The sequence below is a fragment of the Lissotriton vulgaris genome, chromosome 3_1 (genome assembly GCF_964263255.1).
Source record: "Lissotriton vulgaris chromosome 3_1, aLisVul1.2, whole genome shotgun sequence".
Lineage (NCBI taxonomy): Eukaryota > Metazoa > Chordata > Amphibia > Caudata > Salamandridae > Lissotriton > Lissotriton vulgaris.
The window spans coordinates 1035511180-1035537892 of NC_141689.1; the positions used below are offsets into that span (position 1 = coordinate 1035511180).

General features: G+C 48.5%; 1 protein-coding gene across 1 annotated transcript in view; it reads right to left on the minus strand.

Moving 5' to 3' along the window:
* Positions 1–26713, minus strand: part of SYNPO2 (synaptopodin 2) — a 788878-nt gene that overhangs the window by 144611 nt on the left and 617554 nt on the right. Inside the window, exon 3 of the mRNA XM_086961444.1 lies at positions 2292–3103. Within this exon, the coding sequence (XP_086817570.1) occupies positions 2292–3103 (812 nt within the window). The remainder of the gene's footprint in view (positions 1–2291; positions 3104–26713) is intronic.

A 26713-nucleotide genomic window follows, 5' to 3' on the forward strand; every position in this document is an offset into this window, starting at 1 on the left:
TAAAGATAGTAAAAAAATGGAGACGCCCGCTTTCATTTTCCAACCTGAAAAAGGGACTTAATCCTGCCTCCTTATTAGGTGGGAAACATCCTGCAAAAAGCGTGTGAATGCCTGCAAACCTACAAGCATTTTTTTCTGGGCAAGATCCAATATGGATGGGCCAAAAATGTTTATCCTTATCGGGAAATGTCTACCCGCGTGTCAGTGCTTTTTTCGCCAGTGAGCTCTATATAGGTGTAAAACGACCCTTTGCGTGATTGCAAATTTAAATAAAAATATGTGGCTTAAGTCTGGGTTTTTAGAACTTTTAGCTGAGTAAACAACTTATTTGTATTTCGTCCGACGCTTACGAGAATTCCTCCTCCCCACAAGCACACACCACTCACGGGCTCTCTTCAACATCCTGACAGGAATGCTGCGCACTTTTACGAGGGCACTATTTTGTGACACACTATGCCGACACGCTCGCTTGACAAGCGGCCTCTGACTCGGCAGTTTATCTCTTAGCTCCTTTGGAGACAGGTCTTGTAAGCATTAGCAAACACATCATTGATTTTCAATACGCTGTATGTTCGGTGAATTTACATTGGGCACCTGCGCATATGTTTTGACACAACAACATTTCGTCTCTTCTTCGAGGAATCTTCACTCCTTCCTCAAATACCTTACACCTTTTACCAAGGAACGCCACGCATTTCATAATTATCCCGCAGAATTAACACACTTGGCCGAAAATACAAGCACACAAAAGCAGCAATATAAACTCACATTGTTTTCTATTATTTACAGGACATAAATGCCAGCACTGCCTATTCAGGTGCGAGACATCCTATTGCAAACCACGAGGTATGTCATTTTATTTCTTTCCCATGTGAGACATCTTCCACTGGCAAATGACAATTCCCTCAATTGTCTTCAAATTCTCAGGTACATATTGTGAGGTGTGCCCGCAGTCCCTGTGCCCACTGCCCCTCCACTGTCTGCCACCCCCATGGAGCCTCTTCCCTGCTGCAGTATGCCTGGCATCTCCGCACGCTGACAGTCGCCCAGCAGCTGACCCGCTGTAATCCAACCTGCCCGGCCTCGCCGTCAGCTGGGACTTTTAACCGCACACCCCGGAGGGCTCGCCCGCTGCCACCCAGCCCCGGGGTCGCCTGTCCGATGATATGCCCCTTTACAGGCGCCACGGCTTCTGCCAGCCCGCAGTTGCCACTCAACCCGTTGGCACAAAGAGCAGAGCCTGCTGTCACGTAAAGGTGCCCGGTGGAGCCTGGTATGCCCTCATCACAGACAATAATGCTAGAAATGGGCCGGGCACCCCGGTTTCAAAAAGTTGCAAAGAAATAAAAAATAGACATGCCACATGAAACTTACCACACTGCTGCCTTCCTGTCCACAGTAACCCCGATGCACCCCTTTTGCTGACAGGAATGGGCTATAGTATACCAAAGCCGCCCAGAGGGCAGAGGCAGACCGGGACCAGATTGACAGAAGGGGGGCAGGGTGCCCGCGAGCAGGGCACGGGCCGGGCGCCCCTAGTTCGCAGGCAGACCTCAGGGTCCGGACGGCAGGGGGGAAAGGAGGACTCGCGGCGGTGACCGAGTCCAGCGCAGACTCGCCACACCGAAAGGATCAGATAACTGTCCAGCGTCACACATGCTGGCGTCCGTCAAGCTGGACGTCTGCAGGCATCGGCGAGCCCAGTTTTATTCCTGTCTGCCTCTGAGCAAGTTACTAGAGCTCCCCAGAATCTGACTTTAAAGCTATATCATTACAGCGGGCGCTGCTGCTGAGTGCTCGGGGAAAAACCGAAGGCAATTAATGCATTCCGCAGCGCCTATGTCATGGTCCGAGCTTATCTACATCTCACCCTCTCTTTCTATTAATACATATATAAATAAATAAATAATGTGATGTATGCAAATATCTAGAACAAGTACACAGACGTATGTTCGTCAGAAACACGCCACGCTCGTTACTATAAATTATAAATTTTTACATTTCAGTGCTCCTCTTTAAATATTTAAATTATATATTTAAATTATATCACTTCATGCTAATAGCACATGCAATAACCGACAAGCAGAAACCTTGCTAAATGTCATGGTTTTAACTTTTCAAACAATCGTTTAATTTCTGGAAGCAGTGATAGAATTCTGTAAAGTTCTAAAGCTGGTCTAAGGCAAACAGAAATAGAGGCATGCATGGGGGGCAGGCACCGTGCTGCAGGGGTGTTTCAAGTTACAGAATCGCCCTGAGCGCTGCAAATGGCTGAGATATGACATACTCACTTGCGTGCCGCGCCCGGTGCTTGTGGGGTCTGCTGTGATCCTTTTCCGACTGCTCGTCTTCCTCCTCCTGCTCCGTGCCGTCCGACGAGATGCCAAGGGGGAGGCCAGAAGGAGGTGCCACGGGCTGCCCTCCTTCCTCCCTGGAGACAGCACACCCCCTGTCAACCGGATCCTGGATTGCTTCCTTCTCCCTGTCGGAGCAGGCGAGGATCACTTCCACCTTGGTGTGGGGCCGACCGGCCACCTTGTCCCCTGGGGTCGCCGTGGATTCCCCGCCACCGTCCACGCGGAATGTTTTGGTGATGTGATGGCCCGACTCCTCAGGCTGGTTGTGGTGCAGGGAAGATCCATAGTCAGTCTTGTCTGGTCGGGCACTAAGTCCTCGTGAAGGGTTGTGGCTTTCAGCTTCAAGGAGTGTCACAACTGGGGAAGCTGCACTCTTCTTAAGGTTGCCTTGTGACAACGACAACTGCAGCTCCACCACAGTGCCCGGCTTCCTACCCTCTTCCTCCTCTTGTAAAGGGGGCTCCTCCACCAAGTATTCGCTTGTAGTTCCTATCACCTTGGGGGTGATTTTGTACACAAGTGTCTCCTCGCTCTCCTGCTCTTTGGGGGAGATCTCCGCTACCAATTCTACACCTCCACACTCGGTTGTGTCATTGGAGTCAGAGATGTACAGGCCTCGGCCAGCCGACTGTGGCTCGCTTCTAATTTGCAGTGTGGTACTCACTGTGTACTCCTCTGCCTTGACATCTTCACATTTTGTGTCCTCTGTTGTAGGTGTTAAAATTTCATTTGTTCCATTTGCTGGCCTGGGAATGAGAGAGATCAAAACAAAACAAAATGAGTGCCTGTAACATTTTGTGAGGTCATTCATGAGTAGACAGGTCAATTATTTCTGGCAACCCCAAACTCGCATTTAAAGACGTTTCACTCAATTGCAGGCGTCTTGTCTTTTAGCAAAATTTGAGGCTTTAACTTCAAGTCTCATGAACTGTTGACTCATCAGATATATTGCAGTTTAACAGGCAATCAAAACAATGTACAGGAGAGTGCACTCATTTTGTGCTCTGATTGCTGGGGGCAAACATGATTTGCAAACAAGCAACATATTAACATATCAGAAAAAAAGATCCACCGCTACCAGTGTCTCCTAGGATGTACATTGCTGAAAAAGTAACTTTCCACACTCACGATCATGTAAACATTGAGCCTCACCGGTGACAATTGTGTCATAGTGTAGGCTAGCATCATTGTGGCACAAGTGTCACCCTTAGGGAGCATGCTCCTTCTCCTCTTTCTGGACTGGAAGTGCTTGTTGTACTAAATACTAATACATGGTTCTAGCAGGCTAAGTCAGGCTGTAAGTGTTTATGTCAGGTGAGTGTGGGCACAGAGAGATGACAAAGAGTCTTAGGGCCTGATTATGATTTCAGCAGGGGTCAGTCGGACCGTTGAACCCATGGTGGAGGTGCGGTGGAAGCCTTGGACCGCCGCACCAGTGGCCCGACTGCTGTATTAAGAGTACAGTGGTCGGACAGTTTTGGGACTGCTGCAACCGCCAGGGGTCCGAAATCCCTGGCGGTGGTGCAGTGGTGTGAAGCCGCAATATGCTTGGTAGTGCCACTGCGTCACCGCCAAGCATATTAGGCGTTTCCTCCCCGTGACCCAATCCATGGTGGTGAGCCCACCATGCAAAGCGTGGCAATGAGGTAACTCTGGGGGGCTTTATATGGCCCCCTTGTGCCTCTGTACATGGGGGCACATGTTGTGCCCACCTGTATGTGTGTACCCTCAGTTCCTGCACAAAATGAAATGCACAACATTGTGCATTTTGGTCCGCTTTGGTGCTCCCACTGCTCTGCCTTTTTGCTGGACTGTTCCCATGAGGCACAGGGTCAGACTGATTTGCATATGGCCATGTCTGAACTGGGGTGGGGAAGTAAGCCATAGAATGATGATGGATTAAACCCGGATCAGTTGACTGGGGGTGAATTCTTGCAATGTTCAACACTCTGTCCATCATCCCCTTTGATTTTGCTTTGTTCGCCCTAAGTTGGCAGGGTATGCCCAGACGTGGGTCCCTTGCTCACTTTGCCACTGGATTCGAGCTAGCCTGGCTGATGACGGCCGATTAGCCAGAAATCGGTCCCAGGATGCTTGTTTCCGGTCCAGGGAAGACATGACTTGGCAGTTCGTGCTGAGGCACAGGGTCAGACTGATTTGCATATGGCCATGTCTGAACTGGGCTAGTGGAGTGAGCTAAAGAATGATGATGGATTAAACCCAGATCAGTTGACTGGGGTGAGTGCTTGCAACGTTCAACACTCCGTCCATCATTCCCTTTGGTTGTGCTTTTTGAAAGGCACCACCGTGAGAATGCCAAAGGACCACCCGCCAGACCACGAGGAAGCTTGTAATTTGGCGGGCAGCCGTGGCCCTGTTTGGCGGTGTGGGAGGGGGAGGTGGCATGGCAGCCCACTCCCAAATGTCCAAACTCGTAATCAGGCCCATGGGTGGAAAGTCCACATACTTGGTCAGCAAGAAATTCAGTCATGGAGTAAGGTATATAAGGGCAAATATTGAGATATGTGCTCTCTTTGTGATTCATCCTTGACCAGCAGCATATCTCTCTTCTTCCTTTTGTAGGAAAGAATGCCTCACTGTCCCTAAACCTTAACAACCCTCTATGTCTTTACCATGCCCAGGTCTTTGGCAGGGAGTAGCAGGTTACCTAAGAGCAACAAGTAACAGAAAAACATTTCTTACATTTCTCAGTAAAAATGGGTTCATGAAAACTGATGTGCGACTAGAGACCACTGAGGGGTTCAAGAATGGGAAGAGGAGTGGACCACAATGCAGCAAAAGAGACCATTTATGTGTTGTGGTCTTGGTATGGTACATTTACACAGGGGAATTCAGTCCAGGCTCAAGAGCGGGGAGTCATGGCGTGTGTTGTGAAGGAATTACTCCGCACGTTTGGCTACAAGGGAGTGGTTTCCTACCCATCCATGCATGGCAGCACTCGCAGCGTTTCATACTGTTTTCTTGTGAATGGGATGAGATACAATGTCCTAAACTGTGGGCATTTTGTTGAAGATTAATAAATAATTTAATAATGTCTTATCTTAAAAACTCTATTTATATTTTTATTATCTATGTACATATTTTATCTGTGCTTTTATGGTCTTTGACCGAAATAAAGTTATCAAAATGAAATGAATAAATAAAGAGGGTAGGACACAACAGGCTACAGAAGTTAGAAATTAATGTCAAAAACAACAAAATAGACTTCTGTCTCACTCTGTCTGTCTCAGCAGAAAGTAGCTGCAGTATTTTCTCTTGTATTGCTCCAAGGTTAAGCCTTGCTGTGCTAATGAATAGACTGTTTTTGTAATCACATACCTTTCTCACTAGATAGGCCTGCTCCCACCCTTAGAGCGGCGAGCACAGGCAGAGTAACCTTGACGCTGAGATAGCATGTACCCGGTCCAAGGATTGTATCATACTTCTGTATCTCCTTAGTTTACCAGCTCCCAACTGGAACTGTCCAGTCTGGGCGTGTCTTTAGTCATTCTGAAGATGTACATTATGTGTTACCACCTTGGCAGAGGCCAGTCCCTCTGCAGCAATCTAAGGAGGCTGGTCAGGCTGGACTCCACTCGAGTATACTTCTAATAAATAACCTTGGTTTGTATTCTCTACTGTCTGACGACTCTTCGTTTGTGAGGAAGGCTGAGAGGCGGTCACTTCCTTCAGGAACAAGGTGTGGCCAGATACTCAGACCTGAAGGAGGTGTATAACCTGATGCATGAAGATGGAAAAATCAGTTTATGAAGGAAGGTGCTTCACAAAAAAGTGGGGAAAGATATGGATCATGTGGGCAGATGGGTAGGGGGAAATTATGCTGTGCGGCATTCCTTTGGGAGGATTCTCCACACAACGGAAAGACCGGGCAATAGAATGGTGGGCACATTTCTGTACCCGTGCGCTTGAGACACTGTATGGGTTCACAGGCATAGCTACACATGTCATATAGTATATCACAATTCAAGCTACGTCCAATTATTTTATTATTATGATTTGGAGCTCCGAGGAGTTCCACATAAAAAAGTATATAAACAACTCCAGTTTACCCAACAATTGACACTTAAAAACAAACTGATAAAAAACATAAAAAAACCAAGGATTACAGTTTTTTACAAAGATAATACAAGATTCATTGTTACATGTAAATTGCAAAGACATGGGATGTGGACGCAAAATCAATATCAGAATCCTTACGAATACAAGACTAACAAGGGCAGGGCAAAGCGAATGTCGTATATCGCAGTATGAGCCTGGAATGAGTGACGTGAACTAACCCCGTAATACCGCTCGAAAACCCATTGTGTGACTGCCCTGGCCTTTATGTCTTTCATTTTGGTGAAATATTGGTTTTGGTTAACCTGATGAAAGCACACATAAAAGTATAATTTTAAAAAGCTGTGGTGGCAGACCTCAGTGGTCTGAGAAGGATGGTGATTTGATAGTATGACATGGGGTCTTTCATGGGGACAATAGTGGTGCTTAATGGACTGAGGAGGTTTAAGGATTTCCCCATCTATAGCCCAATGGCGAGAAAGACAAAGATGCCAAAAGCCAATATATACAGCATTTCAATTACTTCCACTGCATCTAGAGTGCTTCCACCCCAGGAGTTTCTGCTAGAAGTTGAGTACTACATAGAAAATGCCATACCCGTGGGAAGTTTTGTTTCTTTTCCTTAACACTATTTTAATTAAATCAATCAAACATATTCTATTCAATTATAACATAGATATTCATGAAAGTACAAGAAATAGCAAAATAAAAACAATGAAATCTTGTTTTTTCATAAATAATTAATCACCATAGAAATGCATAATCGCACAGTATATGTAAGGACATACCCTACCATCGAACAGACCTCATAATACTTAAATAGCTTTAAAAATTGTATGGCTGGAATACATCTTCTGACATCTCTTTGTTTAATAAGCTAAATTAAAAACCTTTTAGTGTATAATTCACAGAATTTCAAAAAAGATAGAATGCAGCAGGGTCTGTTTCGAGTCATAAGCAGATGGGCAAATGCCAATACTAACACTGGCACACTGACCCAGTGGAAAACCCGACACAACATATGACCTGAATCTGAATGGAAGTGCCGCCTCCCAGTGACTGATGCTGCGAAATAGACAGGGGTCACTAAAAGGCATAGTCCTAAACCTATGTGTAGTTGTTTACTGTTTTCGTTCATAAGTACCCTTTGTGGGTTGGTTGTGCAGTCTCCAATAGACACGTTATGGAGTTTTGCATTACTTGGAAATGTTTTTTTTTTTTCGTGGCAACTAGGCCTACGCCCCATGGATAGTAATGGTGCTGTGCTATACATGAGCAGAGGCAAGATGGAGGTGAGTCTCCACCTTGTGCTGCAATAAATGAGTCATTGGGAGGAAGACCATGTACACAGCACATGTAGACCCAGTCATGTAATGCACAAGCACAACACACATGAACAAGCCACCAGTGGCATCTCATCACATACCGGTAGAAGGAAGTCAAGGACCCCATTTAAGGGGGACTGAACAAAACTCACACAAAGAGGATCTGCAGAGTCTCTCCTCTCCTTGATCCAGAAGTACTGGCAAAAACATGTGTTTTTCTCTAGAATCTAAGCTGCTATTAACCCTCGGGCTGCCCATAATCTGGTACTCGGTCAGCAGTTACCACCCACCATAGAGGAAGATACACAGAGGGTGCGCACTCAGGCAGACAGAGGCTCTGCGGATGAATTAAAACAGAAACACATGGAGCTCGTCAAGATGACCCACTGATTTGTAGACCAGTTGAGAAAAGCACAAGATCAGCCAGAAATTGGAAACAAATAGGACAGACCAGATCAGGTCACCCCGAACAGCAGGCATGCTGTAGGCCACCTCTAGCTGGTGCTTGGCTGATGACCTTTTATAACATACTGAACATTACAGTGAGGTTGACACAATAACTGATAAAAAACTTCCATCAGCGGAAGCAGTGGCCTTCAGGATACGTGTGTAGAAGTAATGACTGTAAAATAGGCTGTAAGTATACAAAACAGTGATGGATGGAATGCATGCACATTGTGTCACTGGAAACAAGCGGTACCCGGCTGATGAGCCCAAAAGTAGGGCAAAACCTGTCCTGGGTTGCTTGTGTTCCAGTTCAGGGAGGGCCTGGCTTGGCATTTCGTGCTGGACTGTTCCTATTGAAGCAGGGTCAAGATGGATTTGCATATAGCTGGTTCCAAGCTGAGGTGGCATGGTGTGCAAAATAACAATGGATTGGGATGCGGATTGAGTGATTACCAGTAGCGGGGATTAATTTGAGCATTCCATCAATAACTTTTTTGTATACTTATTGTACAATAGGCTGTGCATTCAAAGCTACAGGATTGGTGCCTTGGAAGTTCTGGATGTCATCATCAACCAGCTCTTATAGAGCATACAACTACCCAAAATGGGCTTCCCGGTAGCGAACCGGACAAGTGAGGTATTTTTGAGAAATGCTGCTTTAAATAAAAAGGATCATTTTGCATTGCTTCCAAAAACTTAGCAGGTTTTTATTTGATCTCAGTTGAATGGACAGGGTGTTCCAAAGTTTGGGAGCCAAGTAGGGGAATGAACAACCCCCACCTCTTGCTCTCATGTTTCTCAGGACTGCAAGAAGGGAGAGGTTACTTGATCTCAGCTCTCTGGGGACGCTCTATGGGGATATAATATGCCAGAGGGGATGTGTTCTAGATGAATGCCTTATGTTTTGGGCAATGCATAAGGCTTTGAACTCTATTCTTTTGTTAATAGGGAGCCAATGGAGACGAGATAAAGCCGCCTATGCTGATTGCATTCGGGACATGCCCAGCAGGACCAAAGCCATGACATTCTGAATGACCTGCAAATTCCTGTTAACATATGAAGGGCTTCCTAGATAAAGAGAGTTGGCATAGCTAAGGCAGGACAGTACTAGGCCTTGGATCACCATACAGCGGTAGTTCATAGGGAGCCATTAAAGTGTCTTCCTAAGAGATCTTAGGAGACCAAAGCGGGTACCTGCGAGTTTCTTTGCCTGAGAGTTCATAGTTGGTTCTTTATTCAGGGTAATTACAAGGCTCTTAACTTTGGGACTTTGGAGGGATGTGCCCAACGACAAATCGGCCAGAGGAATTGGTCCCAAAGCAGGGGGTTGTTTCCAATTACCATAATCTTGGTCTTCTCCCCATTTAGCTTGAGACAGCTCATTTTATGTCAGTGGACCAATGTGCAGAAGAGGGCACATGTTTCAGTACACTCTGGTGCAGTAACAGAGAGCAAACAGCAGCTAACAGCTTAATTCCCTCCTCTGTCGCCATTTGTTGCACGGCTGGAACTGCATTCCAATGGAAGAGATCTACTGGAGGCACAAGCCCTGCACCCTTGAACGATTTCTGCACATCTGAGGCTATGGCAGATGTCAGGAGTGACCTTATGTGGCCTGATGTTGCAGTAAGTGGCAGTGCTAGGCCACAAGTTGGAACGCGAATTTCCCAGGAGTGGGAGCAATGGGCACTGAAGTCTTCCAGCTGCCATTCAGGGGCAGGAACCAGGCGAGGCTGACATTGTTATGTTATGTGTATTTGTAAAGCACACTATCACCTGCGAGGGTATCCTGTGATGACCTTCCCAGTTCAGAAGTGGGATTCCTTATAATACAACACTTTCACAGCACCGTGATTTTGAAAGTGGAGCAAATGTAAATCGAGATTGTTCCCTAATTACACACGTTCACCATCAGATGCACCTGGTCATATATCAGAAACAGTGCACCAGTAGCTGCAACAAGATCCAGAACACAAGACCCTGTAAAGCAAGAGAAATTGTGCCTCTATGAGTATTTAAACATCCGTCCCGCTGACAAATCTATACCTTTCATTCAGCGGCGGCTGGCACAGATCGGGGGTGACGGGGCATGGGTGTAAATAAAAAGACCATTTTACTTACCTCCTCGCCTCTTCTCCTCGTCCCTCTGCTCTGGTCGGAACTAGAAGCACCCAGGCTTCCCAAAGACAATCACAACACTGCAATGCAGCATTATGATTGGTTTAAGCGCTGTGGTTAGGCGCTCAGATGGGGAATGGGAGCCTGGGTGGAGAACATGCAAAGTGTGCATTAATGTTTGGCTGGCCAAACATTCATGCACACTTACAGAGTGCCACCACTCCTCCCCCTGCTCTTCTGTCAGCAGAGCAGCCCCGCCCGCCCGCCCGCCCGCAAAGCTGCTGCAATAGGAAACAATAAAATGATAATAGCATTGAGTTATTATCATTTTTTTTTTCCTTTATTTACACTGCTAAAAAGCAGTAGGTCGATGCCCCTCCACCTTAGCGGAGGAGCCGCCACTGCGTTTTCCTCCTAAACACTTGTACAAATGTTAAATAGTCACAGAAACAACTAATTTGATAGCATTTATCCATGATATCTTTATTTTGAGGGAAGAATTATTAATTTCGCCATAATATCACTTGAGGTAAGTGTCCTTTGGTGCTTCCTGTGAGTTGTGATTGTAAAAATACCTCAGCCTTTTTAATCGGCACAAGAGAGATAGACAGTCTTCAAATGCATGTATCCGTGCTCTGACGGGTACATGTTGTCACCATGTGCTTGTGCTATGAACATACATGGTGTACTTTACTGGTGAAATCCGAACCAATGCAATAAATATCTGTACACTTTGAGACTCTGATTACAAGCATTCTTGTTTTATCCTCAAAAGGTTGTATGCCCTCTGCAGAACTGGATTTTTTTATGCTCAACCCCGCATATCTGTGATGCTTACTCTTCGAAATGTTTATTCTGCGAGAACGGAATAACGATGTTTTCCCCTATTTTTTTATTAGTTGATAAGAAAATATGAAATCTACTCTTGCTCAGTTCCTGTGGCACATTATTTTTTTTTCCGTTTTAAATTGCAGGTCGAAAATCTTTCTTCTTTGCTGTTGTGCGTCGCCATCTTGGAACTCTGTGAATTCCATTATCTCATTTCCGCTTCTGTCAGTGCAAGTGCCGTGTTTTACACTCACACTGAACACTGCAACGGGACAGGTTCACCCCCAGCTTCCAACACAGCTAAGTCACGCAGGAGGTCGCAGCTGCCTAAAATAGTGGCAGTCATGCGCAAGTTGGAAGCATTTACAACTGCAGGTTTTAAATAGATAACGGCACATACCCTTTTAGCTCAGTTTCTGAAGAAAACTCCAATATGTGCCGCTAAGCACTATTTTTAAGTAATATTTCAGGCACAATCACGATCATGTAAATAATACACCTTGTGGGCCGTTTAGTGAATTTCAATTTCTGAAGCAGGATGGTATAAAATTACCAGCATATATTTTATAGAGCTACAAATAAAAGACATAAATAGCAAAAGACACTGAATATGAGGCGTAATCCTGTTACCATAACAAGTGTACCAGAATACTCCTCATTTATAGCCCAGTGGCTGAATGATAGCATCACACTGGATTTATACAGGCTAGGAGCGCGTGCAAGATCAGGACGCGAGCCACGTTACGTATAGGCTGGGTGGATGTTAATTTAGGCCTCTGTGCTTGCCAGTGAGCTGGTTTCCATCACAGGAGGTATTCTCGACAACATAGTCTTGAAACATTGGTGCTGATGAAACCATAAACATGCCCATGTAGGATGAGCAGCTAAGGGGGTTGGACTGGCTCAACGGTATCCTTTATTGGTGTTGGACAAGGAGTCTCACATTGCTGGGAAGAGAGGCCGTGCAAAGGATTTCGAGTCCTTAAAAGGTGCTCGCTCGCTTCTGTATGTTATGAGGATTGTGTAACTCAGTAAAGTCACTGATGGTCTACTCTGCTACTGGAAACCAAAATCAGATTGAATCTGAACTAACTTTATGCGCTCTTCTATACTTTGCAACTTTATTTTCACTTCCATCACACATAGCGATTTATTGACTTCAATGACTATTCCTCAGGGCCGAACAGGCCTTTTATTCCACTGGACATTTCCCTGTGAGCTGAATTCATTTTAGGCCCTTGACAGCCGATGACTGCTTCCGGTGCCTTTGTCACTTTCTCCAGCTCCCCGAAGTAAACTGTAGCAGCTTCATGAGGCTTCAAGAGAGACAGAAAGAGGGAGAGGAGAAAGGTAGAGAGAACTATATCAGAGAGGGAGAAGTGAGAAGGGTGATAGAGGATGGATGGGTGGGAAGAAAGAGATAGACTAACTGAGCAGGACTGGTTTGAGCATTTTTGATAGGACTGCTGTGGTTCCCTAGTTTGGCCCTGCTCAGGCCCCAACTAAGTTTTGGTGAGGAAAAGAGAGGGTGTAGGAAATCAGTTTACTGGGTTTTATTTGGTTGGGGAGTGACACCCTGCTCAAGCAGCAACCCCCAGTTTCTGCCAGGACGAAGTCACAAGCAAATTATCCTCTGCTTAACCCTCTGGTAGCTTGGCACAAAACTGACAGGCTTTACTTAGAAGCAATATGTAAAGTATTAATGCAGCACTTAAGACAGTAATAAAGTGAAAACACAACACAACACAAGAAAAACCCCACACCAAATATGAAAAATAGATAAACATGCAATAAATTATTTGGGATCAAAACAAAAAACTCCAGTCATTTGAACCGGAGACATGCATTGGGACAAAGTCACAAGTTGATTTGATTGATTTGATTTGTCGATTTATAAAGCACGCGATTGCCCATGGGTGTCTTGGCGCTAGGTAGATGCAGGAGACCTGAGAGCTACCAAGTTTATGTTTCTAGCCGGTGGTGAACAGCCAGGTTTTTATCTCTTTCCTAAATGAGAGCAGAGAGGGGCTGTTGACTTCACTTTTATCTCCATTTAATTTTAGGCAATTGCCCTGCATCAATTGGTTAATCTGTTCCATGCAGTTTTTAAACCTGTCTGCCATCTCTATGGCATTGTTTGCGATTGACACCACGATTTGGGTGTCGTCAGCGTAGGAGACCGCAGTTCCTTATTATTGCCGCCAGGGGTGCCACGTACAGATTAAATAGAGTGAGACTTAGCGAGGACCCCTGGGGTACGCCACACGTAGAGTTGAAAGATTTAGATTTAACCTCTCCCATCTCTCGTGTGAACGTCCTGTTGGACAAGTAAGAGGCCAACAGAGTTTGAGCTGACTTGTGGACTCCAGCTTCTGTGAGATGGATTAGGAGAGTGTCATGGTTTACCGTATCAAAGGCCGCCGAGTGATTTAATAAGATCAAGGCGGCCTTTCCTCCGGCATCCAGTACACTCCTGAGTTCCTCAGTTGCCATCAACAGTGCTGTTTCCATTCCATGTCCTTCTCGGAAGCCAAATTGCGAGTGATCTAAGGCATTTGCCTCCACGAGAAATTGAGACAGCTGCCTATTCAGTAATTTCTCCAGAACTTTAGCAGCAAACGGAATTCTCGCAATGGGTCTGTAATTACCCGGTTCCTGTGGGTCTAAGCTAGGTTTCTTTAGTAGCGGCAACACTGAAGCTGTTTTCCATGCCTCTGGAAAGTGGCCGGATTTGATTATTTCTGTGAATAGCAGACCTAATTGCTCACTCAGTAGGTCAGGGAAAAGGTGCATCACCTTAGGCGGGCAAGGGTCGATAATGCCCCCGGATTTAGTTGACCTAACCACTTGGAGAATCTGCTCTGCTGAAGGTGGCTGAAAGTAAAATGAGTGGTTCCGTGTGTATGGTAGAGTTTCCTCCTCGAGGAATTTTTCTTTGAGGAACTGCTACTTTAATGGCTGAGATTATCCAGCTCGAAATTTGGTTTGTGGCTACATTGCAGTCCTTGTCTAGTTCCGGGATTGACCTTGCTAAATGTTCCTTTAATTTAGGGGAGTTAGTTTTTGACCAGTTAAAGTATGTAGCGTGCTTATGTGGTAGAGCAGATAAAGCTATATCCTTTTCTACGATCCATGGCTAGGTTAGATAGTGCATCTATCAGTGTTGTTATGCTGGTGTCAGAGCTCTTTTCTAGATGCAAATTGAAGTCACCCAGAACTGTAAAGTCTGAGTTCTTCACACTAAATTCCAGATATGGGCTCAACAATTGTATCAATGGTGTTTTTGCCTTTGGCAGTCTGTAAATCAGAAGTCCTTTAAACGTATAGTTGTTGGTGACGTGTATTTGAAAGTGCAAAATCTCACAATCTGGATTACTGCCCTGATCTATGCCCTTGGCCCTTATCTCATTTCTATGGATGACGGCCAGGCCCCCCGCATTTCCCCTTCCTGTCTGCCCTGATGATTGAGTATCATTCAGTAATTGCTAGTGCTAGATCAATATCAGAGGCCTCATCCGCCCACGTCTCGGTAATGAGGATAATATCAAGGTTTTGTGTTTCTATGAGTTGTGGTTTTTCTGAATTGTGCTTGACTAGTGATCGCGCATTAATTAGCCCAGCCTTAATGGTCTTGATAATTGGCCTGTTGCTATGAGTACACCGTGTATTCGGCCTTCTACTCTGTGTGCAATTCAGGGATAGCTGACATATCAGGCAAGGTTTGGCTTCTTTCTGCATCAGCAATGTGCGACAGGACGATTCAGGTCTGAGTGCAAGTAGCTCATGTCTGGAGTAGCAGATCCTATTTGGACCCAGTCTCAAATTGTGTAGGGGTTATGGCCCTGGGCACGGTCCAGGCGCGGACGGGCGCAGACGGGCTTGCCTGTGGCATTGGAATGTGGGCCAGATAGAGGGAATTGGTTAGGCCAACTGAACAAAGTACCTTAAATGCTTGTTGCAGAGTTTGTGAGATCCTGTGTGGAGGATGTATCACTCAGTGATGGTTCTGACGGACTGCAATGCAAGGTGCTGAATCAAGGATGCTTTGCACAGCGGCAACTGTGGGGAGCTGCGGGGCTGAGATGTGTGGTCCTGTATCAAGGATGCATCGCACAGCAGCTGTGCCAAGGAGATGCAGTGCTGCGATACGAGGTCTTGCACCGTGGAGGCACCATGCATCATCGGTTCCAAAGAGCTGCAGTGTCCTACGTCGGGGATTCCTTGCACAGTGTTGGTTCCACTGCAGAGCTGTGAGGTGATGCATCACCTTACATAGGTTCTGCTTGGCCCATAGCTGGGCTGACAGAGCACCCTCAGGCCAATTCCAAGGGTTCAGGCATGAGTTGGCACCACGTTGCAAGACTCACACCAGACAGAGTCCAGGTGCTGGGTTCAAGATGGTTGGAGCCTATTCTGTCCCTGAGGCTCTGAAAAGAAAGCCAGCCAACAAGCCCTCGGAGTCGCTCTGGTGGTCCTGGGTTCAAGATGCATGCTCAGTCCTTTTCACTCAGGTAGCAAGGCAGCAGAGTAGCAGTCATTCTTGCGACAGTGCAGCACAGCAATCCTTCTGAGTTTTCCACAGTTCCAGAGGTTTACTGAAGAGTTGGGTCTGAGGGTCCAATTTATACCTGGTGCCAGCTTTGAAATAGGAGAAAGTTCTGGAGGTTTCCACTCATAAAGGTGTCTGGAAATTCCCGCCGCCCTACCCTAGCCCCAGCTTGTCTAAGGACACAAAGACTGGTGTCAAACCCTTTGTGAGTGTGCTCAGGCATTGGCTTTGCAATGTGCTAATGTCATAGGTGACATGTCCTCCCCCTCATCAAGGAAAGACAACATGCATTCTTTTACTTATGAGTACAGGCCAATAGTGATCCACAAGCCTATTCTGCAAACGGGGATGTGCACCACAAAGGGTGATATGCAGCAACAAAGTACAGCAATCTGTTTCAGAGGAGAAAAGGGTGGCAAGTTTCAGAAGTGTAGAAGAGGGTGATGTGCCCCAGGACAGAACTTGCGGCTTTGCATTACTATTTGTTTTCTTTTCATTCTGGTAATTGCAGGACTACCAGAATGCAAAAAACAAAACAAAAATAAAAGACTACCAATAAGCAACCATACCTGACAAGACTGAAATCACTGTAGATTTCACATCGAAGTATGCCAAGTTGATGGCGAATCCTATAGATGTTTTGATTCTGTTGAGTGCTTACTCCCAGCTTGCTGACCATCAAAAGGGTTGACCTTGCTTTGTGAGTTCTGGTAAAAGATAGCTAATGGTAGAGTAGTCCTTTATGTATTAGGCACAATAGCTGGTCATTCCTAGGAAGAACCTTATGTCACTGGCGTCTCGTGGACAGGGAATGTCAGTTAATACAGTGACCTTTTCAGGGTCAGGCCTCATCCCTTTGCTGGAGTAAATGTGACCGTAGAATTTTAATGTGGATTTGTGAAACTCACATTTGGGTCTGTGCATCTGGGGCCACTGGGTAATAAGAAGCTTTGGGACCAGTGCTAGGCAGCACAGGCAAATATGTAGTAGTGGGTATAGAATGAGATAAAATGTGAAAACAGGATGATCCAGAGCTTTGTTGTTTTCCTTGATGGTGTCACCGAACCCCAGAATGTCATTGCTGTAATTGAAAGAGTTGGGAATGTGATTAATGACTTGCCTCACTGCTTCTTGAAATATTTCCATGGCTGATAAAATGCCAAAATTGAAGCATTTGTATTGAAAGAGGCCTTGATGAGTTGAAAATGTGGTGATATAGCGGGACTTCTCATGAAGCTCGAGCTGATGGGGGGCGTGGCTTAGGAGCCGATGGGACAGGCTGCGTGAGCACTGAGCTCCGCGCCCGATCCCCCGTATTTCTCCTGTTACCGACGCCTCCCAATCCCCCAAACATAGCCACTGGAGCGGGAGGTGACCTAGAGCGGAGGGGGCACCGTGGTTTTCCTGAGGAAGCACGAGGAAGGGTCGCGCTGGCTGTCGAACTAAGCGGGGCTCCCGATCGCCGACATATCCAAGATGGCGCTGACCCCTAGTTTCGCTTTCGACCGGGCCTGACAATAGGTATATCGAGTGGGGGCGAAGAGTTGTGGCTGGGGACGCGCTCAGTGGAGGAGCGCTGGACCCCCTGAAGACGGCTGCTGTGGTTGTGGTGGTGCTGTTGGGAGGTGCGGCGCCCTGGCTGGAGGAGAGAGGGCACCCCGACCCCAGAGAACACGAGACGGTCTGAGCCGATAATCCGGCCTTCAGGGATCAAGGTGGGTCTCGAGGTGCATCGGAGTTGTGTAGCCGGGACTCTGATCATGCCTCACACGCCCGCATTGAACTGCCCTCTTGAGGAGTACATCGGGGAAGGACAAGCGCGCCAGGCGGAGCCCACCCGCATCGGCCGCAGCTGAGCCCCCACCACGGCGAAAAACCTTGCGGAGCCCACCCGCTTTGCAACAGAGGCCCGCAGGCTGGGGGTGAGCCTAGGAGTGCTACGAAAGATGGACGGCACATAAAACGGAGCCCACCCGCTGCAAATTGAACATCTAGCCCACAGCGGCGTGAAGCCAGCGCTGGAGCAGGTTACTCTACCCCCAGTGGGATAAGTAGAACACACCCAAAGCTTTCTACCGGCGACCCCTGCCCTCACTGCGCAGTGTATGACTGAGGGGGTTGCGGCGGCGGGGAGAGAAAACCTTGGTGGGTAGAGCGGACTGCCGGATGGACAGGCGCCCTAGCGGAGGCCCACCCCGCGCCAGCAGGACAGTAGTAAGGCCGTACAGTACGGCTGGTATCGGATCTCTGAGGTGCTGGTGACCCACCCCCACCCCGCACGGCACGGGAGCTGAGTGAGAGTGCCGTGGGTGAAGATGGGGGAGAACAGAAGGGACACTGGACGGGCACCCGCCCCACGGTGCAGTGAGTGGGCTGGGAAGCTGCCGCGGGTGGGCACAAAGGAGGAGGCGAATGTAACGACCCCAGGGGGAAGTGCAGGGACTCATTGGAAGCGGAGTCCCCTGGCGGTAGCGGACTACCGGAATCTGCTCCAAGGAGAGGCTGAGTGTACACCTGAGCCGGGCCACTGAGTGAGCGACTGGTGGTGGGGTAGCTGCGGAGTAGGCCCCTGGGATATGGGCGCAAGTGGATGAGCCATAGAAGTGTGGTGTTGCACCCAAGGGGCAGAGTTGGCAGATTGAGACGTACGAGAGGTGCGGCCCAGTAGGATTGAGTGGAGGGTGTGGGAGCATCGCAGCGCAGGATTGGAGTGCATCGCTTGTTGTGATCATGTGCAAGCTTCGAGGACGGAAGGAGGGAGATCCAATACCATCGGATGCTGAATCCCCACCACAGGAGAACAGGGGTGAGCAGGAACTGCCGCAGGAAACATGGATTGAACTACAACTAGACAAAATACTGGCGGCCATAGCGGACACTCGAGCTACTCTCCAGCAGGACATTGCGCAGGTTGCAACGGGATTGGGTCTACTGCGAGCAGACCACTCGAAACTTGCCGACCGGGTGAAACAGACTGAAACTACACTTTAAGAGATTGGCCCTGCACAGACTGCACTAACTGCGTCAATGGAGGGTGTCCTGGATCGTATCACGGTACTAGAGCGGCGAGCTGAGGAAGCGGAAGGCAGGAATAGACGCAATAACATCCGCGTGGTGGGTCTGCCAGAGAAAATCGAGGGATCAGACATGGTGGCCTACTTAGAGAATTGGCTTCGAACTGTTGTGGCACCTGAGGGGCTTTAGAACTTCTATACCTTGGAGCGGGCGCATCGAGTCCCGGCTAAACCGCCGTTGCAGGGGCGCCCTCCGCGACCGGTGGTGGCACGGTTGCTACACTTCCGGGACCGCGACTTGCTTCTACGGAGGGTCCGCAGTGATGGCCCCTTTCAGGTGGACAACAGCAATGTCACTCTCTTTCCGGACTACTCGTTTGACACACAGCGGCGCCGCCTGTCCTTCCAAGCTGTGAAGGAGGAACTACGCGCGGAAGGGATCCAGTATTCCCTATTTTTCCCAGCCAAGTTGCGCATAGTACTGGATGGAAAGACCCATTTTCACGATACGCCGGAAGAGGCCTGGGAATGGCTAGAGTCTTATAGAGCGGGAAAGGACAGCCAAGAAGCGGAGGCGCTGGAGCTGGCCGGTGACTCTCGACCTCACAGGTCGCAACGGCTACGACGCCGCAAGCGAGGTCTGCGAAGAACATCGACCTCGCAGACGGCCATAGAACGCAAGGGAGCCCTGGAAGCGGTGTCAGCGATATCCGGAGAACTGCTGAAGACCACACCGGAAGCATCTGAACATGGCAGTGATAAGGGCCAATCGGAGGGGGAATCCTCGGTGTCGGATGATCAGAGACTGCCAACGGTCATCCCTGGAACAGCAGATGGACTATTGGATGAGTAGATGCTGGACTGTCTGCGGGAATGGGGGTTCGAATCTGGAACGATGTGCTGCAGTGATTGTCTTTTTTTGAATGGGGGTTGTAGTGATGATTTGGAAATGGGGGTGCTGAATGCCTGAATCGTGAGCGATTGGGGTTGCCGTGGCAGCGGGGCTTGTGAGGGGATCCGGGGGGTCCTGGGAGGCATGAAGACTCGGGGGATTCGGGGTGCGGTCATAGATGGTGTTATTGGATGTATTGCAGGTCGTGTCCTAGGCTCTATCCAACCCCCACCGGATGGTACTATTTAGTTTGCCTTAACTTTGCATGGGGTGTGCAGTTGGGGTAGTTTGGATGGGATTCACTACGTTGGTGCCTGTTCTTGGGGGGGTGGGAAGTACATTTGGTGGGGTGGGTATGTTTGGGGTTGGGACTGGTTTGTTTGGGGGAAATTGCCTGCTGATGAGCTTAACTGATGAAACGGTACTATTGAGTGTTGTGTCTTTGTATAATGGTGACACTGCTTGGCAGCTGGAGGAGGGGGACTGCTTTAAGCGGGTTCTTGCATTACGGTTATGGGCTCGGCTCCTGATGTGAAATGTATAACCTGAAATGTTAGGGGATTGAACTCCATGCAGCGTAGGTATAGGGTACATTCCTGTCTGGTCCGTAGGGGAGCACAGGTGGCTTTCCTACAGGAGACACATCTGACTAAATCTGAGGGGCAGGCTCTGCAGCGTAGGTGGCACGGACAGCTTTATTACACCACTTACTTGGCCTTTGCGCGGGGGCACTGATCTGAATTAGGGAGGGGGTCTCGTTTCAAATGATAGATCAACTGATAGACCCTGGAGGCCGTTATGTTGTGGTAAGAGGCCGCCTTTATGGCCATGAGGTGACTCTCTGTAGTGTCTATGCTCCTAATGTTTAACAGGCGCCCTTTTTGGAGACATAGTCTTCTGTCCTCGCCGAATATTTCACGATACCGGTATTGATGGGGGAGACTTTAACTCAGTTGCTGATGTAGCCATGGATAGGTCTCATCCTCCACTGCCCTCCGCCCCGATTAATAAACTGTCTGGGGTTCGGGCTCACTGGCAGAACAATTGGGAACTTCTCGACATCTGGCGAGCGCAGCATCCGACAGATAGGGATTATTCCTATTATTCCGCCTTGCATGACCTCCATGTTCGATTGGACGTCATTTTGTGTAGTTCTGGTCTAGCATCCCTGGCGGCCCACAGCGAGTATTTAACACGCACCATATCGGACCATAATCCGCTTTTGGTGAACTTCTGTTGGATGGTAGAACGACCCAGGATTCCTCACTGGAGGTTGTGCCCTGAGATGTTGGAGGATCAGGTCTTCCGCGCGGAGCTGAGTGAGGGGGTAGAGCACTACTTCGTAGAAAATGCTGGCACTGCTACGACAGTGGCCCTAGAATGGGAAGCCTTTAAGGTGGTGGTCCGCGGGATCTGTATCGCCAAGTGGGTGGGTGTTAGGAAGATGCTCCTGCAGGAAATCGAGACGGCTGAGCTGGCCCTACGCGAGGCTGAGAGGGCTCATTCGGATGGCTCTGGGACACGTGACGAGGTACTGTCTCGGAAGGAGGTGGCGGCGGGGGTAGAGCGGCTCCGATGCTTTGACTTCAAGGCTTTCGTGGCTCGCGCACATGCGGAGCGGGACAAGGTGGGCACGTTATTGGCCTGGCTTGCGGATCCGGCCCCTAGGTGCGTGCCTATTTTGGCGCTGGCCTCCCCCTCTGGACGGTTTGAGTATGAGCAACATCGTATCGATGAGCTGTTTCGATCTTTTTATACAGATCTCAACACCAGCCAGCTGCAGACTGGCGAAGTGGATACTCAAGCATTTTTGGAGGGCTTGGACTTACCCGCAATTGAGGAGGAGGAGGCAGAGGCTCTTGGGCAAGATATTACATTGGCTGAGGTTCGCTGCGCCATTAAGAAATTGGCGCGCAACAAAACACCTAGTAGCGACGGTTTGCCTATCGAATTTTATTCGGCATACATTGACCTCCTGGCTCCCAGACTGCTGGTGATGTACCAGGAGGCTCAGAAAACGGGGATATTACCGGAGTCTACTAGGGAGGCCATCATTATACCGCTCCTCAAGCCAGGGAAGCTGCCGACTGACCCAGCTACGTACAGGCCTCTTTCTATGCTCACTACGGACTATAAAATACTGAGCCGTGTGCTTGCCACTAGGCTCCTTCCATTAATGACGCGGCTGGTGCATGCGGACCAAGCTGGCTTTATCCCGACGCGCAATACCGCCAGTAGCATACGTAGAATGATAGGAGTCTTAGATGAAGGGTGTGGAAGGCAGGGACAGGCAGTGGTGCTTTCGGTCGACGTTGCTAAGGCGTTTGATAGCCTGGAATGGCCCTATCTGTTCTCAGTTATGACGGCATTTGGGCTTGGTGCCGAATATGTCAGTTGGACTAAAATCCTGTATTCATTGGTGACGGCTAGGGTTCGCGTGGGAAGGGCTGTTTCCTCCTCCTACCCAGTGGGGCGGGGCACTAGACAGGGCTGCCTACTCTCCCCGCTGCTGTTTGCTCTTGCGAAAGAGCCGTTGGCGGTGCGCGCGAGGCTGGGAGGAGCGTACAGGGGCCTGCAGCTCAGAGGCCACGAGCACCATATCTCGCTCTACGCGGACAACCTCCTTATGTTCCTGGAAGATGCGGGGGATACCCTGGGTTTGGCGCGCAATCTCCTTGACCGTTTCGAGGACATTTCGGGCCTGCGGGTCAACTGGGCAAAGACCTGCGTCTTCCCAGTGTCTAGTACATGCGACCCACCAGTGTAACCGCCTGATCTAGCGTGGGAGCCGAGATGCCTTCCTTATTTAGGAACGCAGGTATATCATACACAGGAGGATCTTCTCGAGGGTAATATTGGGAGAGCGATGAGAGGCTTGAGTAGTAGCATGCGATTTTGGGGGACTCTGCCGTTGTCGGTGACGGGTCATGTTGCGCCCCTGAAGATGGTGGCGCTTCCTCGTCTTTTATATTTCTTCCGGACCTTACCAATACGAATACCGGCTGCATTCTTCCGACAACTGCGCTCGGCAGTGGGCAGCTTCATTTGGGGTGCGGGCCAGCGTAGAGTAGCGTTGGATACACTGATGAGGCCGCGAGATGAGGGAGGCCTTGCTACTCCAGATTTTGAATTATACTATCTAGCTGCGCAATTCCAGGTTCTCACTCAAGCGGTGGCGCTGGAGTTTAGAGGACCAGAGAGGGGGACTATGCCAGAAGTACTGAGACATGTACTATCGTTTGTGATACTGCAGCAGCGACTGAGGACTGCCGACTTATCGATGGTGGAGAGCACCCTAAGACATTGTTGGAAACGGTTCCACAGCAGAATTGGGGTGCTGCGCCCTTATGCACCCGAGATACCATTGGGCATGTGCAGAGCGTTGCCACATGGTGGCGATTGGTTCGGCCTGGCGGAATGGGAGGAGTTGGGCCTGCAGATGGTGGGGGACCTATATGCAGACGGCGTACTGTTGCCATATATTGCGTTGCAGGAGTCTTTCGGCCTTCCGCGTGGTCACTTCCTGATGCACGCGGCCTTGATTGCAGCCCTACAAAAACATTGGGGTGCTGGCCTCTCTGAACCACCAATAAGCGGAGCGTGACAATACGTGGTGATGGCAGCGGGCACGTATAAAGCGATTACCTGTCTATATAAACGAATGTTAGGGGAAGGACTTGACCCGTTACAAAAATTGCGGGAGCAATGGGCTATGGACTTAGACAAAGCTATCCCGGATGCGGCCTGGTCACAGATACTTAGAATGGCATGGAAGGGTATCAGGAATGCTAGGTTCCAGTTGACACAATTCTTTGTGTTACATAGGGCATATCTCACACCAGCTAAAATTAATCAATATTTCCGAATTGATACAGCGATATGCCCCCGATGCCGATCTGAGGGAGCGGACCTAAACCATATGTTGTGGGACTGTCCTCGGCTGGGAACATACTGGGAGGAGGTGACCAGGTTGCTCTGTAGGGTAACTTAGCGGCAGATTGATATGGATAAGAGGGCGTGCCTACTACACTGGTTCCCGCATACTGGTAACAATAAGATAACTAGCAAGTTTATGGACTTAGGCCTCATACTATCTAAGAGAGAAATTACGTCACATTGGAAGGCAGCAGTTGGCCCTAGCTATGTTAGATGGAAGGCAGCGTTACTTATGTGGGCGGGCAGTGAGAGTTCAGTTAGAATGCAACAAGCCCATAGATCCCAAAGTGATAAAGCGTTGGAGGCAGCATGGGCGTGGGAGGCCTTGGTGGCGGAGCTCCGGATGCTGGACATGGATGTTGATTCGGATTCCGTGTTGGTTGACAGGGGAGGAGCAGGCACAGGTGGCTTCCTCCGGACTGGGGGAAATTAGCACGGTGGGAGGTCCCAGAAGCATGGGAGGTTAGGACGAATCTTAGTATAGTGGATGAGATGACCCGTAAGTACATTACACACGAGAGTAGTACCTTGGCAACACTTCTTATTTAAACAGCGCCAGCGGCAGGGGTGGGGGGATGGGAGTTGATAGATATTGAGGGGGGCCAAGAATAGGGCATTGCTTGAGAAATCAGAGCCTGAACTCAGGCGCAACACTGTGTTGATTGAAGGGGATTGACATTACAGCGTTAGATTTAAAATAGGGATTGTATGCTTTGTTAATTGCAGCATAATTGTCGAGTCTTATCTCAACACGAAATGTGGGGTGCATTGTATTTGTATTGACCCCTTCTCATGTCTTATTTGTGTTTTGAAATAATAAAAAGATTAAAAAAAAAAAAAAAGAAGCTCGAGCTGATGATAACCTTTGTTTAGGTACACTTTGGAAAAGGCCTTTGCCCCATTCAGCCGAGTAATCATATCACTGGTGTGAGGCCCCGGGTACCTTTCTCTTTCAATAGCCGTGTTTGGTGACCTCATGTCAACACAGAGGCGCACTTTGCTGCCTGATCCCCTTTTAGGTACTACCACCACTGGGGACATCCAGGGGGTTGGGCCGGTCAATCTCTCAATGATGTCAGCCCTCAGTAAGTCCTGTAGCTCATCGTCCACAGCTTTTTGAAGGTGAAATGGCACTTTCCAGTGATGGTAAGCCACAGTTGTTACGTGTTCGTTGATGTGTAGCTGGACTTTAGAGTGAGCCTTTTTTCCAAGCCTGGTGAACAACTTGGAAAATTTGCTATGATGTCTGATTCATCATCCACTCTGTACAGTATCTCCACAAGTTTTCGACGTTCTGCAGTGGGCAGACTGAGAAGCAGTCGGCTGCTTCAGGCCCATCGATGACATGGATTTGGGCGTGCACCATTTCGTCTTTATATGTCAGGGATGTGTGAATTTGTCCTAGGCATGGTGGTGGTTCTTTGAACATCCAGGTGAACACGTGCACAGCAGCATTCTGCAGATTGGGTTTTGGGTTAATTTTATAGTATTCAGTAACGCATATATAGTTGAGAGATGCTCCGCTGTCCAGTACACACTTTGCCAGATGATTTCCCATTTGAATATGCAGTCTTGGGTATTTCTTTAATCTGTCGCAATTGGCCGCCATGTACACATATTCGTCATTGTATTGGAAAATCGGGATGAGGGCTGATGACTCACAAGACGATGAGATCTGTATATGACATGTGATCGTAAGCTGGATCTTGATGAGATGGTTGAGCGTTCTTGCCTGTCACATACTGCCTTCGCATGATGACAAGACCTGGATTCTTTCGAGGGTGGGGACAAGTCCTTTCGAGAGGCTATGCACACTTTTTCAAAGTGATTCTCCTTTCCACAATGTCGACAACGCTGACCCATGGCCGGGCAAGATCCTACATAAGGATATTTCTGGCTGCAGCGATAACATACTAGCTGTTGTCTTTGTCTTCCAGTCTGTTTTGTGCTGCGAGTATGGTGTGTGGATTTGCCAGTTTGTCCATGTTCCGACTGGCGTCGTTCTTTCTTTTGAGACTGGAGTCAGAATGTCGTTCGCGTTTTTCTATTTTTCCTGCTTCTATTTTCTTAGCATGTTCTTCTACCTGATCATTGACTCTAGTCAGTTCTTCAGTGTCATCCAGTGAGTAGTGTTTCTTCAGCAGACATAGTGATTCTGATTGTCATCCCTCTATCATTCGAAGGCGGAGGGCATCCACAGTAGTGAAGTTTCGAATTGACAGTATCGGGCTAGGCGTTTGAGAAGTGAAATGAAGTCTCCCATGGATTCATCTTTTTCCTGTGAGGCTAGATTGAAAGTGTAGTGTTTATAATCCAAAATGCATTTATGGAGAAACTTTAGTGTGTCTCTCACCTCTTGATAGGCTGTAGAAACAGCCGCCGGCAGTTCTTTGATGATTTGAACAATGTCTTTACCTATCAAGTTACGCAGGGCAATGAGTTGCTGATTTGGGTCGGTGACTTGTGACCCCTTCATGAAGTCTTCAAAGTCGTCCAGTCATTCTTGCCGACGAGGACCCATGCCACTGCCAGACATGAGAGTCAAAGGCTTCAGAGGGAGTAAGAAGGAGACACCAAGCATCGCTGGTCTCGGTTGTGCATTTTGTGATGTATCCAGTGAGGACCGCATGTAACATTGTGTATGCCCAAAGACGTGCAGCAGGGTGGAGCGGGGTTTCAATGATTTGTGTCCATTTTAAGAAACAGCCAAGGTGTGCAGCAAGATTAGCAAGAAAATCACTCAGCGATAGAAATCCTTCAGATCTTCAGTGATGTGTGAGGTCAGGGATCTGCCAGGTGATGCATTGCTTGGGTTGTGAGGTTTTGTTTGCATGTAACCTATCCTCAGGTACATAGAGGGGCTGCCAGGAACATGGGTGCCTAACTGTAAGATGGCTGCCAGGGTAGGAACGAAGCTCTTGGATGAGCTGTCTGACATCAAAATGGCAGCTCGGGAAGGACATAGTTCCACGAGGCTTCAGGAGTTCAGGGAGGTGGCCAGAAATCATCGGAGAAGATAGAAGAGAGGAGCCAGCTTACCCCGAAGCAGCGCGTGGACAGTCAGGCCAGCAGTACGGTGCTCTGTTAGGGGGAGCTCCCGATTACGTGCGTGTCCAAATCCCTTGATACAGGGGCTGGGACATTCTCCCACACCAGCGGAAGACTTCAGC